This window comes from Uranotaenia lowii, chromosome 2, assembly GCF_029784155.1.
Source record: "Uranotaenia lowii strain MFRU-FL chromosome 2, ASM2978415v1, whole genome shotgun sequence".
In the NCBI taxonomy this organism is placed as follows: Eukaryota; Metazoa; Arthropoda; class Insecta; order Diptera; family Culicidae; genus Uranotaenia; species Uranotaenia lowii.
In genome coordinates, this window is record NC_073692.1 from 244,983,272 (window position 1) to 245,000,281 (window position 17,010).

Sequence of the window (17,010 nt, forward strand, 5' to 3'; positions counted from 1 at the left end):
TGCTTTACTTAGGGTGATGATGCTCGGTTGCGTCAAGTCCCGGATTCCAACCCGTTGCCCTTCAAAAAAGGCAGTTCGAGACTGCACCCGCATTGGGGGCTTGAATTTCTTTTTTTATACGGGATTTTCATCCTGTGGGATGATTCATTCCTACAAGGGCTTCAATTTCGTTCGTTTCGGTACGTTATTAAACTTTTCCGCGATCCGAGTTCGCCGTTTTCGATTTTTTATTTGTAATCTGAAACGGAAATACTCGAACGAAGAAGATGAGATTTGCGAGGAATAAACGATACTCTCTGACAAAATATCGGAACCATCAAGCTGGGGTAACTGCAGTCCTGCAGCAGCAAACATAGACCGCTCAGAATCAGCCGTTATTGCAGTTATTATCATCAGGGCCAGAGGCGAATCTACCAAGCAAGCCTCTAATAAAATTAATCTGAAATTTTCACAATTTAACATAGTACATAAATTCATGCTAAAATTTTTATATTATTTGCAAGACAATGATCAACTGAAGTAAATTTGATTTCAATTTTCGAAGTCAAACGAAAACAAATACCAGCTGTAATGGATTTTTGACAGCTTGATGTTTTCTGTTGACACTGCCGATTTCACACACACCAACAAAGGTGAGTGCAAAACTCGATTCATGCTCGTTTTCAGCGTGGAAGGTGCAACACTTTCGGGTGGTGAAAACAAATACGGTATTACTTTGGCCACCACCAGCCCATGTGGTGCTGCCGGTTTCTCGGCATCCATCTTTATTCCTCCCATCACCTCCCTTAATTAATCTTACTTAATTGCACAATTATTTGATTCGCTTACTCAAGCGATTAAACAACCTAATGGAAAAAATTAGTCCTGGTACCAGATTTGAACCCGATCCTGTGAGATGATAGCCAAACACGCTGCCACGACGCCACGCCTAGATGTTGCCTTACCGGCAGCTAAAATTCGAAGTGGTTATAAGCTTCCTAGAATACCCACAAGGGCAGCCAGCAGCAGAGACGCATGTTGATTATGACTAAGAAACATTACGAAACGGCGTATAAATCAATCATCCGTTAAAATGATATCGGTTTAAAAAAAATGAAATTCCATGTTTATGACTGTTAAGCTAAAAATTATACAAATTCTTGAGTTAATCTTGAAATTTAATTAATGAATTGCTTCAACTGACTTTCAATGTGTCATAAATTCGTGGTAAGTAAATACAGTTGGACGAAATTTTATAAAGTCAAAATATTTACATTTTTCACAATCAAACATTTGCGAGTTAGCTATAAGTTGTTCTGAGTTGAAGTGTCAATATAAATTATACATTTCAACAATTTCCAAACTCCAAAAAATGTTTTATTTATTATATGCCCTTATGTGATGTTCGTTCACATTTCATATTCATGAAATGGCGGACATGTCTCAAAATAGGCTATTTGAGGAACTTTTTGGAACTTCGAGTCCATAGAAGACTATTTGAGAACCAATTTGTAACTTTTATTTTGAATAATGCGATTGACATGTCACAAAAAAGGCTATTTGAGGAACTTCTTGGAACTTGAAGTTCACAGATGGCTATTAGAGGATCTTCTTTGAACTTGAAGTTCACAGAAGGCTATTTGAGACCTAATTTGTAACTTTTATACTGTGTGGATGCAATTGACATGTCACAAAAAGGCTATTTTAGGAACTTCTTGAAACTTGAAGTCCACAGAAGGCAATTTGAGAACTAATTTGTAACTTTTATACTGTGTGGATACGATGGACATGTCACAAAATAAGCTATTCGAGGAACTTTTTGGAACTTCAAATCCATAGAAGGCTTTTTGAGGAACCTTTTGTAACTTTCATGCTTACATTTGAGAAAATTCGGTACCAAATCCCTCTAGAACCTTTGTTCAGCGAAATTCGAACTTTGGAGGCACGAGTTGAAGTAGATAAGAGACTTTTGGTTGCTTGGGGGCTCAGCCTGACAACCTGATAAGCCATAGTTTTTCCCTGATTTTTGAAAATAATCCTGATTTTCCCAAATTTTTGTGAATATGATGGAAATAGGTGGTATTGAACAGCATAAGATATCACTGAAGAAGGTCAAAATGTGGAGCGACGTCCAAAAACAGGTCCTCACTTTGACAGAGGTTTCCGTTACTCTGATGTATCCTGGGGCGGGATTACGGAACTCTAAACAATCGAGTTTCGTTCGATTCGACCGACATTGGCATTACCGATCTTGAACGAGCTCAATTCGAATGTACTATCCGATTTACTCGAAATGTAGTACGTTAAAATTTAGAACTCGAACGAGATACGCAATACCGATTTTAATTCGATTCGAATAAAACTCGAAACGAGTATCTCGAATCGAATAGGATTCATAATTTCACCCTTGATTTTTGTTTCTCACGTTCCTGAATTTCGAAAAAAAATGTTGGCAACCATGCGAAAGATTTGAAATTATGTACTTAAATTGATATTTTACTACGTTACTATGATATTGAAATCGATTCTAAAGAAACTTAAAAAGTTGGTTTTATGGTCATGAACAAAGTGTATCACTTTCAAATTGCCACCCTGTAAGGATTGATTGCTTTTTTTATATCCATTGATAATAAGTTCAAGTTCATTCAATGTTTTAAAAGATTTTATGAAAAAATAAAACTTAGGTTGCTTTATATTGTTAGTGGTTCAAGGAACAACAATAATAGTGAAATACCAGGTAGGATTAATTCGGGCTCATTCGGGCACGTTGCTCAAAGCACGCAGAAATATAATTTGTTGTATTTCTTAATTCGCCAAAGGGCGGCGAGATTGATACAAGAGCACCTGTGTTTCTTCGCAAGATTGCGTTTGTGTGTTCCACTTTTGATCGTTTGTCGGGCACCCATCCATTCCCATCATTATTATAATATCATCAGAAAGGCAAAGGGATACCTACATAATTACCTTCGCTCTCCATTCACGTTAGCGCGCAATTGAAGAGTGCAATTTTGGTACGTGCGTGATCGCATTTTATCTGAATTATCTGCTGTAATCTTTCATCTGTCTTTCCATCCTTCACACAAGAGATCCCGGAACATCAAGGATACACAGACACAGCATTGGAGCAATTTTCATTCTGTGCGATTATCGCTAATCAGCTAGCGCATGTGGGATAATCACGCGGGCAGAGGGAAAAAATCATTTAGGCGCACAGAATCGTGATTCTTGGGAAACAACATGTTGGAAACAATGTAAGCGAACGTATCTGCTGATGCCCAATTTTAAACACGAAATACAACATTTCTCGAGTTTCAGATAAGTATGCCATGATCATCTCGTTCAAGGAGTGAGGGAAAGATAGGGAGTGAAAACTGCCTACTAGATGGGTACTTTTGTATGATCATGAAGCTCAGTAGCTCGTTGCAAACTTGAGCCACAAATCATTGGTCACCCTTCCGATTGATGTTTTAATCGAGGGTACCGATTACCGAGTTGTAGTAGGATGGCTGATTTGAATTTCTTTTCAATTTATGATGATTGCAATTTTAAATACAACAAAATGAACAAACGAATTCCAAGTTCAGCAACACTTATGAACTTGAATATTGCTTACGTCTGAATTCATTTTCATCAGTATATCAGCCATCCTACTACCAAGTGAATATGAGCAATGTACATTAGCATGGAAAGTACTTTTTCGGTTTCTCCTTTATTCTTTGCGAATTAAATGTCACCGATACATATATTACCACGGGGAGGGCTATTAATCAGCTTATCGATCGACCACCGATCGAGAGGGCGGTGGCACCAGCAGTGATGGTGGTGCGATGCAGAAAAAAAACCAAAATTAAGGGGCACAGTGACTCTTCGGAGTTGCAAAATGGCCATTTTTTGGTTCACTTTAGTTATTGAACAAAACGTGAATTAATGTGGAAGCATGGTTTTATAAAACTTTCCGATATATCGAAGCATTTTAGCGTACCGTGTTGTAAATTGTTCAATGTACAGGATGTTCAATAAGTTCGAATACACTTTTTATCTTATTTTTGTGGTGGTAAAGCCGTAGCATATACATCAAATTTTAAGATTAATTTTGTGCATTCATCACACAAATTTTGCTTTTTGTTCAAGAGTCTTTTAATATAAAGTGTTCATTTTTTATCGGCTTTTTAAATACCAGACTTACAGGTACAGTAAACACTTTCTATTTTTTTCATGGAAAATTATAAATTTGTTGAAAAAAAGTTATTGAAATAAACAATTGCACCGTTGTGAGTTCAATTTTTATGTTGAACTTAGGCTTCTTGGTCGTTTGACAAACAGGGTAAACAACCTCCAATTACCGTCTGCAAACTATATACTCACTGTGTGAAGTCAAATCAAGCGCACCGAAGTTGACCACTTGCAATGATATGGAATGGAATGGACCGAACGAAGTCAAAGTCAAAGGGCCCCCCGATCGGTCAGCCGGACACACGTACATACGTACAAAGTTACGGACAAGTCAACATGCGGCGACGATCAATACCGATAATTTACGGCCAATGCGATTATAACTCACTTGTTTCGTTTAACCAAACTTGGCAGCAAGTTCTTCTCGACACCGTTAGCGATATTCAGTGTTGGAAATAGAGGGGAGCAGCTAAGAAGAGAAGGGGTTGATGTGGGAAACTGTGGTTCATTTTTTTTAAATATCCGATTGTGCGCACCGAAAAAGTGCCCCACCTACCAAAAGGGTGCATGAATCATGCGCATAATTAATTGCAACAGAACTCGGACCGTCCTCCAATCTCGTGCTGTGAATGCGGAGGACTGGTTCCGCGGAACGATTTTGCAAGGTGGGTAAAGTAGGAGGAGTCGGACTGGAGGGGTCGGTTGGATAATTGTTTCTGCCACAGATACTTTAGTTTAATTTGTTCAATCTGTGATTATTTCAAGTGTAGTCCAACATAAGTGATTCATTTTCTGCTGCCCAACGCCCTGTCAATTTCTGTTATGCAGTTTTGTCCAACAAAAATGACAAAAATGACAAAAATGACAAAAATGACAAAAATGACCGAAATGACCGAAATGACCGAAATGAACAAAAACGACAAAAATGACAAAAATGACAAAAATGACAAAAATGACAAAAATGACAAAAATGACAAAAATGACAAAAATTACAAAAATTACAAAAATTACAAAAATTACAAAAATTACAAAAATGACATAAAGTACAAAAGTTACAAAAATTAAAAAATTACAAAAATTACAAAAATTACAAAAATTACAAAAATTACAAAAATTACAAAAATTACAAAAATTACAAAAATTACAAAAATTACAAAAATTACAAAAATTACAGAAATAACAAAAATTACAAAAATTACAAAAATTACAAAAATTACAAAAATTACAAATATTACAAAAATTACAAAAATTGCAAAAATTACAAAAATTACAAAAATTACAAAAATTACAAAAATTACAAAAATTACAAAAATTACAAAAATTACAAAAATTACAAAAATTACAAAAATTACAAAAATTACAAAAATTACAAAAATTACAAAAATTACAAAAATTACAAAAATTACAAAAATTACAAAAATTACAAAAATTACAAAAATTACAAAAATAACAAAAATTACAAAAATTACAAAAATAACAAAAATTACAAAAATTACAAAAATTACAAAAATTACAAAAATTACAAAAATTACAAAAATTACAAAAATTACAAAAAATACAAAAATTACAAAAATTACAAAAATTTCAAAAATTACAAAAATTACAAAAATTACGAAAATTACAAAAATTACCAAAATTATAAAAATTTCAAAAATTAAAAGAATAACAAAAATTACAAAAAATACAAAAAATTACAAAAATTACAAAAATTACAAAAATTACAAAAATTACAAAAATTACAAAAATTACAAAAATTACAAAAATTACAAAAATTACAAAAATTACAAAAATTACAAAAATTACAAAAATAACAAAAATTACAAAAATTACAAAAATTACAAAAATTACAAAAATTACAAAAATTACAAAAATTACAAAAATTACAAAAATTAAAAAATTACAAAAATTACAAAAATTACAAAAATTACAAAAATTTCAAAAATTACAAAAATTACAAAAATTACAAAAATTACAAAAATTACAAAAATTACAAAAATTACAAAAATTACAAAAATTACAAAAATTACAAAAATTACAAAAATTACAAAAATTACAAAAATTACAAAAATTACAAAAATTACAAAAATTACAAAAATTACAAAAATTACAAAAATTACAAAAATTACAAAAATTACAAAAATTACAAAATTTACCAAAATTACAAAAATTACAAAAATTACATAAATTACAAGTATTAAAAAAATTACAAAAATTACAAAAATAACATAATTTACACAAATTATAAAGATTACAAAAGCAACAAAAAAGTAACAAAAACTACAATTATTACAAAAATTAGAATAGCGTTCAAAAATGAGAATAACAGACGAAAATACATAAATGGGAGGAATATTGAATATTCAACTTCTAGTTTTCATCTCCCTGTTCCAGTTTTTATCTTTCGTATTTTATTTCCAAGCACTTACTTCCAGTTCTGATATTCATTTTCCGGTTTCAGTTTCTTGATTTTTAAGATAAGTAAACCACTGTTAATTAAGTTTTTGTAAATTATTTTTCGGCATATCGGTGAAATTTATATTCTTGAAGAAAGAATATCAGAAAATGAAATTGATGAAGATGGATAGAAAAGTGAGAAGGAAATTTACAGATGTTGAAAAGAGCTAAAGAGCATTTTTGCCCGTCCGGAGTATACGTGTTCACCACATGTAGACTTCGGACCAACCAGATTTCATTGTATAGGTTGAGGTAGTGCCACCTCTATCCCGGTACTACTTCTCCTAAATAATGAAATTTTGCAGGGTAAAGTATGGTGTACGTTAATAAGTTTTCCTCGCAAAAATGCTCTTTCGCTCTTTTCAACATCTGTAAATTTTCTTCTCACTTTTCTATCCATCTTCATCAATTTCATTTTCTGATATTCTTTCTTCAAGAATATACATTTCACCGATATGCCAAAAAATAATTTACAAAAGGTTTCAGTATCCGACTTTTGATTTCGGTTTCTTACTCGAGGTTTCCATATTCCGGTACCAAATTCCAGCTTCCGGTTACAGACTTACGGCTCCGGATACTGATTAAAAACTTGTGGAATATCAGGATCAAAGCAGTTAGTGCAACACTGGTCGAAACCTTATGTTATCATGGGAAACAAACTAATACGCTTTAACACGTTCGTAGCCACGCTCATTTTGGTAGTTTTACTAGCCGGGACCAAAGAAATTCTCGGATCGAGAAAATAAAGGAGGAGAACTTCTTAATTTGCAACGTGTTTCTAAACTGAGCGGATAGAATTTTTTTTTAACCTTGAAGGTCCTCGAATTTCGACTCAGCTTTTCCCAGAATTTCCTAGAGCGAGTGAATAAGTCTAGCGAGGTAGAGTGTTGCTTCCCCGGCCGGGTGTGGCCCATTGGCCAGACTGCGGACGAGTCTACAACGTTCTTTTTGGCAAAAATTCAAGTAAACTGAAGCCAAGTATTCTTTTAAATTTATTTTCAAAGCGAGTTCCATGAATTTAAAAATGTCGTTTTGCAGCGATTTGCGATGCACATTAAGTGCTTTGAGAAACATTAAAATTCTGATTTACTTTCCGAACCGTTTTGAAGATTTAGTTTAAATTAAAGTTTTCGTTTTAGCATTTCACGATTCGTTTGAGTTAATCAGGGATGTTTGTATTGTCTGATATTTTATATCGTGTTTTTTTTCTATTCTGCTACTGATTACTTTTTAACTAAATTAACTCGTTATTACGATGACACTGTAAAATCTGACTGACAAAAATTTCAAGAAAGCATTTTTAAAGTAAAATTTGACAATATAAATCGTATCTTTTTATCGATCTTCACAAGTTTTTTTTATTAAATCAGTAATGTATATCTCTGTCTCCATATTTATTAGGGATCTTATTTTGAAACTTAGTTTAGAAGAGCGAAATCAAGTGACTGAAATATTAAAGTGTAACAATGTTTTATTTTTCTTTCGTTATTGTTTAAGCAATGGATAGTATAAAAGTTCGTGAGCTCAAATACTTAAGTATTAAAATGTATTAAACTTTCTGCAAACCTTTCCCAAAATTCAACATGTTATCAAATTGCATCATCTTCAAATTTTTGATTCTTCATTCTATGTTTTTTTAGTGTTTATTTGTTAATTCTGTTCAAGAGTCGTTTCGAGAATCAGTTATGCGTTAGAGATTATAGTGAGGGACACAGCTAGCTTGTAGGAAATTCGAATGGTTGCTATTCTAATTATTTGAGAGTTCATAATTCTTTTTAAATTTTCTTAATAAAACACCTCGCCGATATTATAAGGAGCTTCCTTACGAAAATGTCTGGGAGCATAGGAGGTGTAGGTCAACCAAAGATTCGCAGACGTACAGAAGGTTTCTATAGCTGGTGATACTGACTTATCATTGTTTCAGATTTTTCAAAACAAGCTTTTTAAGAAAATTGAATAACAGATTTTTCTTTGACTACTAGGACGTGGCCGGCGCCGTTATTTGTCATTTTTTAAACGTATAGCATGAGTTTTGTGCATTGAGAATGAATTGCTAATGCTAAGCTGCATTCCTTTGGCCCTTGTACAAAATTGATGGCCTCGATCAATCACGGAGTAGCAACCATTGGCGATGTGGAACTCGTTCTACTTAGCCACGCCAGCGATCATGAAATTCGAAATGCAGTGGATAATTCGATATGTTCTGGAACGAACGAGCCACTGAACCGCCCTAATATGCGAAAAAGGCCCAGTAGCAACATGACGATGCTGCGCGCATTAAGGGGGGGGGGGGGGGGGGGGGGTAGGGTCTAACGGGTATAAAAAAACACCATTTTCGCGATTTTTTTCTCGAGCTATCGTTCAAACAAATGTATTCAAATTTTTTGCACTATACAAAGCATTGTTAAAAGAACATTTAGTAATTTTTTCGTAGAAAAATATTGAAAAATGAGCCGGTGACGGAGCACTTTCGAGGATGCCTTTTAGAAAACAGGATTTGCGGTGGACACTGTATCTCAGCACAAAATCATCCGAAGTCAAAAAATCAGAGCAAAATATTTTTAATAGATGTTTTTCTGGACCCCAACGTTTTTATTTAACTTAAAATTTTTTTTATGAAATTTCTGTGGCTGTTTGAAGTAAAAACTACGATTTTTCACGAAAAAATCCGCCATTTTTCACCTGTAAAATCTCCCCAAAGTAAAAAAAAACAAAAAAGAAAAACGTTGGGGTCTGGTATTTTATATGTAGAAAATATGTTCCAAATTTGAAAAGAATCGGATAAGTAGTTTTCAAATGACGATGTCCACGGACTTTAAAAATGTGCTTTCGAGAAAAAAGCGTTTGAAGTTTCTGCTCTTGCTTTCTTGCAGTATTAGATAAGAGGAGATAAAGGCCTATAATTTCTACAGTTTTGCTTCAAATGACTTGAAAATTTGACACAACATTCTTGAAATGTTTTACAATAAGAAAATAAAAAAATAAAAAAATCGATTTTTTGAAAGTGTTAGACCCTACCCCCCCCCCCCCCCCTTAACGGATGTAATGCGCGCCAAAACATTCGGGTTTTCCTCGGGTCTCGGGATTTCCAAAGGGTCAAGACAAATTTAGCCCTCGGTTCGGCCTCTTTTCCCATCCAACCATCATCGGACACAGATCACGGAACAAGTACGGTACAGTCGGAGGCCCGAGCGGCCAAGTCAGAGGCCTCAGAGGCTAGTGTCGGAGGTCCAAAAGAGACAATTTTGTGAGAAGTCCATAATTGTTAAAAGTCTAAGTCTATCGGAGTAAAATACAGTCCACTAAAGTTGAGAATGAGTGCTTTTTTATTCGGTAAAGAAAGGTCTGATGCTATCGATCCAAGCCATCAGGGGCGATCCTGAACACGATACAATACATTATATTTTATTAAAACCGTGAGAAAGCGGTACCTAGTATCTTTGAAGACTAATTAAAGCATTTCGGGCTTAACGATTTAAGGTGGATATGAGTAGTCGAACAAGCTAAGCTAAGCTAAACTAATGTGTGGCTAAACTGAGCGGATAACTTTAGTAAGGAGCGTCACACGCTTTTTGATGTGACGGGGCCCTCCAGGAAATACACCCGTCAATCGAATGTGGGTCCCATGGCGACAAACGTGTTGAGTAAAACATACTGAAATTTCAGCCACTTCAAATTTCTTTAGTCTTCGGATGCAGGATAAGAATTTCTAGAATCACGAAATGAAATTTATAATATTTCAGCAATAAGATTGACGAAGAGAAAAGTTGATTGACGGTTAATATATTTTACCGGAAACCATTATAAAATATACAATGTTTAAAAGGCTCTGATGAAATATTCCATGGTTTTTTCAAGATTCATCAATTTTTCGGATTGATAAAAGTTATCAAACCTTCCCATCAGTGTTCGCGTGATTGAAGTGATTTCAATTTTGCCTTTTTCGCAACTCCTTCAACAATTAACTTCACCCCAACACAGCAATTCCCGAAGGTATCAAATAACAATAAAACGCTCACTCTCAGTCAGTCCATCTTTTTAAGGAAAAACAGCACATTTAGCAGATATATTCCATAAATGGCAACAGCAAATGGATTGTCTTCTTCTGGAGGCCCCAAAGAAAACAATTTTAACGCGTGCTCATTTTATTCTTTTCAAAGTTGCCGCCCTCTTGAGTTTTGGGTGCGAGTCTGTGCCATATAACCGTTACTTTTCGCCCGAAAATATGAATGGTTGTTTTCATTCCGTTTATTTTCGAATCTTTTCCCTCGACCGACGACGACGCCCGAAAGGCGATGGACGCTCCTTTATTTTCAATATGTATTTTCTGCAGGGACAAGTGCCCGGTTACCTCTCCAGTCCGTTATTTGTTCAATAAATTTGTCCCGAAGGCCACAAATAAAAACAACAACCAACAATTCTTTCGGACATCTTAGCCGATAATCGTTTGGATGTTCATGTATCTTTTTTTTCAATTTCCTCAACAAAAATGGATAAAATATTGCCGCAATAAACAACGAATTGTTGCCTGCGAAATATTTTCAACTTGCAACCCCGAGCATAATAATATTAAATTTTTCCCCCGGGTTGTCTTCTTCGGTTTGGCAAAGTGCGTTTTTCATCAAAACGATTAATTTCGGGAGTCAGAACGTTATTGCTTGAAACAATGAAAAAAAAACACAAAATTTAACCCTTTTCAACATTTTCCAGCAAACGAACAAAACTACTTGTAAATAAATCGCGTAAGTTAATAAAACTTTGTATAAAGTTTTTATCACAATCTTTTCCAGGGATTAATTTAAAAAAAGAAACTCAAAATTAATTTTCATCTTTTAAACTGAACCGAGTTACGAGTCTTTCGTCTTCTTTCTTCATTTAAATTTTGAACCTCCTTCTTGGTCACTTTACAAGCCGAAAACGCCAGTTTTTCTAAAACTATGCCGCTCTGTTGACTTTTTTCCTTTGCCGCTTGAAGATGATCCAAAATCTTCCCACTTATTGGATTGTTGGGTGTTTTTTATTGTACGTGATTTTCATCCTCTGGGATGATTCATCCTCTGGGATGATTCATCCCTAGGATTGTCGGAAGGACTCATGTCCGTAGGTTAAATATTAACGTTGATCACAGCATGCCATGTTAAAAAAAGTATTATTGCCCTTACTAGGATGTCAGCTGAAGAAAAAATCTAAAAGTCAATCATTCGAGGCCTACTGGTTGGTTTTTAGATTTTTTATTTTATTAAAATCCCAGTCCGGAGAGATAGGTTTCTTTAAATCGGACCGATAAGTATCAGAAATTAGGCAGAAAAAGAAATTGGTTAAGATTGATTTCGAATTAACTTAGATGTTCATGGTCAGGCTTAAAAAATTGTCGTCGTTCGGTAAGATGTGTCACCAGAGCCTCAAACTAGAGCCTATAAGTAACTAGATTATAAAAATTTATTTATAAGATTTAAATTTGCTGAGCGCAATCAAGTTTTTAATGTAGGAGAACATCCTGTAATAGCAAAAATATTTTATACTTAAAACTAAACACTATCTTAAAATTAAACTAAACATAAAGAGAACGAATCTCTGCGATGGAAGACTGCATCGATTTGCCTCTGAAGTTGGAGATGATTTTGTTGGCCATCTCTTCGATAGATTCAATGCCTGCAATCCGATGAAGATCGGATGTGCTGTGCCAAGGTGGAAGCCGCAAAATCATTTTCAGAACTTTGTTCTGAATCCTCTGGATGACTTTCTTCCTCGTCCCGCAGCAGCTAGACGAAATCGGAACTGCATACATGATCGCTGGTCGGAAAACTTGTTTGTAGATGAGCATCTTATTTCGCAGACACAACCGGGATTTCCTGTTGATGAGAGAATAAAGAGATTTAGTGTATTTATTACATTTAGATTGAATATCTTCAATGTGATTTTTAAAAGTAAGATTCCGATCAAGTGTAAGTCCCAAGTACTTCACGTGATCAGACCATTCTAATGAAACCCCATTAAAAGTTATGGAATGATTTTCATTAGGTTTTAAAAAATTTGCTCTTGGCCTATGGGGAAATAAAATAAGTTGAGTTTTGGAAGCGTTAGGAGAAATTTTCCACATTTTCAAGTAATTCAAAAAGGAATTTAAATTTTGTTGCAATCTACTGCGTACCACCCGTAAATTTCGACCTTTTGCTGAAAGCAAAGTATCATCAGCAAATAATCTTCTACCTTTTCCTTCTGGTACATCAGGAAGATCAGAAGTAAAAATATTGTATAAAATTGGCCCAAGTATACTGCCTTGAGGGACACCAGCTCTAATGGGTGTCCTTTCAGAGCATGAATTTTGATAGCTTACTTGTAAGGTTCGGCTAGTCAAATAATTTTGAATAATTTTGGTGAGATATACAGGAAAATCAAATCGAGCTAATTTAGCTACTAAACCTTTGTGCCAAACACTGTCAAAAGCTTTTTCAATATCAAGAAGAGCAACACCAGTTGAATAACCTTCAGATTTGCTAGCGTTAATCATATTAGTTACACTCAAAAGTTGATGTGTAGTAGAATGTCCATGACGAAAACCAAATTGTTCATCAGGGAAAATGGAATTCTGATTAATGTGAATCATCATTCTATTCAAAATAACTCTCTCAAATAGTTTACTTAAAGATGGAAGCAAACTAATTGGTCGATAACTTGAAGGCTCTGAAGCACTTTTTCCAGGTTTCAAAATTGGAGGTACTTTGGCATTTTTCCATTTATTGGGAAAATAGGCCAAGTGAAAACATTTGTTGAAAATTTTAACTAAAAAATTTAAAGTGCTTTCAGGCAACTTTTTAAGAAGAATATAGAAAATCCCATCTTCCCCTGGAGCTTTCATATTTTTAAATTTTTTGAAAATCAATTTAAGTTCATCAATATTTGTCTCACAAGAACTTTCAAACACATTTTGCTTAGAAAGAATATCATCAAATTCTAGGGAAATTTGAGCATCAATTGGACTTACAACGTTTAAATTAAAATCATGAGCAGACTCAAATTGTTGGGCTAATTTTTGAGCCTTTTCTGAATTAGTTAAAAGAAGTTTATCCCCATCTTTCAAAGTAGGAATTGGCTTCTGGGGCTTTTTCAAAATTTTAGTTAATTTCCAAAATGGCTTTGAGTAGGGTTTTATGTCCTCTAGTGCTTTAGCAAAATTTTCATTACGAATGAAATTTAAACGACGTTTGATCTCTTTTTGAAGGTAGCAATAAATTAATTTCAAATAAGGATCTCTAGTACGTTAATATTGGCGTCGACGAATGTTTTTCAGTCGTATCAAAAACTGAAGATCATCATCAATTAAAGGTTGATTGAATTTATGTTTAACTTTAGGTATTGAAGCGGCTTTAGCATTGACTATTGCAGTTGTCAAATTTTCTACAGCCAAATCAATATCTTCTATTGAATTCAGTGGAACGTTTACATCTAAATTACGTTCAATAAAATTCATATATCGCTCCCAGTTAGCCTTTTGAAAGTTAAAAGTTGATTTTAAAGGGTTTTCAATGGGACTTTGGGATAAAGAAAATGTTACTGGAAGGTGGTCTGAATCGAGGTCCGCATGAGTAACTAATTGACTACAATGCTCGCCTAAATCCGTTAGAACCAAATCAATTGTGGAGGGATTTCTAATTGAAGAAAAACAAGTATGCCCATTAGGATATTCAACAGTATAATAACCTGCAGAGCAGTCATTAAACAAAATATTCCCATTTGAATTTGATGAAATATTATTCCAAGATCGGTGTTTTGCATTAAAGTCACCAATAATAAAAAATTTAGATTTATTTCTGGTGAGTTTTTGTAAATCTCCCTTCAAAAAATTTTTCTGTTCACCGCTACATTGAAAAGGCAAATATGCGGCAACAATTATAATTTTCCCCATAGAAGTTTCTAATTCAATTCCAATTGTTTCTAAGACTTTTGTATTGAAAGAAGAAAGAAGTCTAAATTTGAGACGACTATTGATGACAATAGCTACACCCCCACCTTGTCGATCAAGTCGATCATTTCGTAAAATTTTAAAGAAAGCATTGCTTTTCAAGTTATTGTCTGGCTTTAAAAAAGTTTCAGTGATGGCAGCAATATGTATGTTTTGAGTTTTCAAAAATAAAAAGAACTCGTCTTGGTTAGCCAGCAAAGATCTAGCGTTCCAATTCATAATATTTAAACATCTATTTGGATCCATGAGGGAATCGTAAAGTCATAATAATTTTGTTAGCATAATTAAAAGAAGTTTGGAAAGCTTCAAACATTGAATTTGCTTTCAACATAAGTTGCATCATTTCCATTAAATTTTTATGCAAAAATTTTAATTTTTCCTCAGTAATCTCACCCAAATCAACAAAATTGTTAGAATCAGAAGAGGAAGGAGAAGAAAAAGTATTTGAATTTCGGGGATTTTCCCAAGCCTTCGCATGAACGTTGAGACTTGGTTTTTTCCCATTTTTATTAGTTAAACCTGAAGAGGGCAACCCATTTTCAACCACCTCTGAGAACGATAAACAACGAGTCTGGGGCGCAGAATCAGCCCAGGTAACATTAAAATCACTTCGGGTATTACCCAGCCGTGATTCCAATGTAGGCCGAGGCTGACTGCGAACAGGCAGGTTGTTTGCCGATCTGACGTGTGAAGACGAAAAAGAGGAAGGAGGAGAAGAAACTTTTCTGGGAACTTTGGGGTTTTTCCTAGAAGCAACAATTTTTGCCCTAACGGGACAATCTAGAGAATTCGAGGAATGATTACCTGCGCAATTTGCACACTTAAAAAATTCTGTTTTTGGCTTATCACCACCAAAAAGGCATTTAGATTTTTCATGATCGAATGAGCCGCAAAACATGCATCTGGCATTCATTCTACAATTTTTAGTGCCATGACAAAAAGCTTGACAACGACGACATTGCGTAATATTTTGTAAAAAATTGGTATGGGATTTACGAAAAGGTTCAAATTTTACTCGACAATGAAACATAAGACGAGCCTTTTCCAAAATTTTCAAATTATTAACCTGATCCTTTTTAAAATGGATCAAATAAAGTTCAGGAGCAAAACCAACACTACTGGTATTATTCGTGTTGGTTCGTTTCCTCATTTGAATTACTTGAATTGGAGAAAAACCTAACAAAGAATTTAATTCATTTGTGATCTCATCCGGTGTCTGATCGCCGGTGAGACCACGAAGTACAACTTTAAAAGGACGATCACCTCTAGTGTCGTACGTAAAAAATTGGTGTTTTTTATTATTCAAATAATTTAAAATTTTTTGAAAATCATTAAAAGATTCCGCCAATATACGAGCAGTTCCCCTTCGACCGATCTGAAAAGAAATCTTCACATCCTTGACGGAAGTGACGATTTCTTTTCGAAAGGCATTGAAGTCAGGAATCGTGACCGTTATTGGTGGAATCTTTTCGTTTTTAAGAGTATAAGAAGAAGAAGAAGGTTTCTTAGTACTCTTATCAGAATTAAATATGAATATTTCCTCATCACCGATGTTATGAAGGACATCGAATGAATTGGAAATTTCAACTTTTTTGGCAGATGGCCCTGGATTAGGTTCAGCAATCCGTTTTCTTCCGGCCCTTGAGCCGGCCGAAGACTTCCCCATGCTGGAAAGAAAAGAGAAAATATGAATAAAAGAAAATGAAAATAATTTTAGCACTGAAAAGTGCTGATTGAAATACAGGTAAGGAAAAAATAAATAATGTAAAATGTTCCTGCAGGTACACAGCAACGATACGATGCTCCGGCGTACGTGTTGACGGCTCAACGGTACAGATGGAAGTCGAGCCTCAAACCGATAAAATATTCGTCCGTTCTACTATCCAGTTTTGGATCGATTGTCGGATTTGAGGTTTTCCGTTTGTTTCATGCTCAAATCTTCTTGTTTCTCAAAATATTCAACCAAAAGAATCAAAAGTGTTGAAAATCGTCCTTTGTATCATTTCATAAAAGTCACGCCTATGTTTATTATACCTATTTCAGACAATTCTTTGTCTAAATATTCTGAAAATTTTGGCAGCTATTGTTACCTTCAAAGCTGTGATGCCGGATACAAAAAGTTTATCTTACTTTCCGAATGAAACTCTATCTTTTATACCGCGATATTTACGATTCTTTCAATACAATTCGTTTATGGGCAAATTTATTACGCCCGAACAGAGACAGACGGACAGGCTGGTATTCGGACAACCGGAGAAAAAAAAAACAGACAAAAGTCCATCCGACCAACGAATTTATGATTGTCATAATTAATTAACGAATATGTTTTGCTTCTTTTCCTTGCAGCGATGGCAGCGGAGGTGGTTCGTACTGTACGATGATGGAGAGCTCACATATTCGGTGGATGAGCACGTAAGTTATTTTAATATTTTCGTCAGACA

General features: G+C 34.4%; 1 protein-coding gene across 5 annotated transcripts in view; it reads left to right on the forward strand.

Annotated features, from left to right (window-relative positions):
* LOC129746801 (protein outspread) overlaps nucleotides 1-17,010 on the forward strand; it is a 609,098-nt gene that overhangs the window by 471,557 nt on the left and 120,531 nt on the right. For all 5 annotated transcript variants that reach the window (XM_055740681.1, XM_055740680.1, XM_055740684.1 and 2 more), the window contains one exon: nucleotides 16,916-16,981. In XM_055740681.1, coding sequence (XP_055596656.1) covers nucleotides 16,916-16,981 — 66 coding nt within the window. The remainder of the gene's footprint in view (nucleotides 1-16,915; nucleotides 16,982-17,010) is intronic.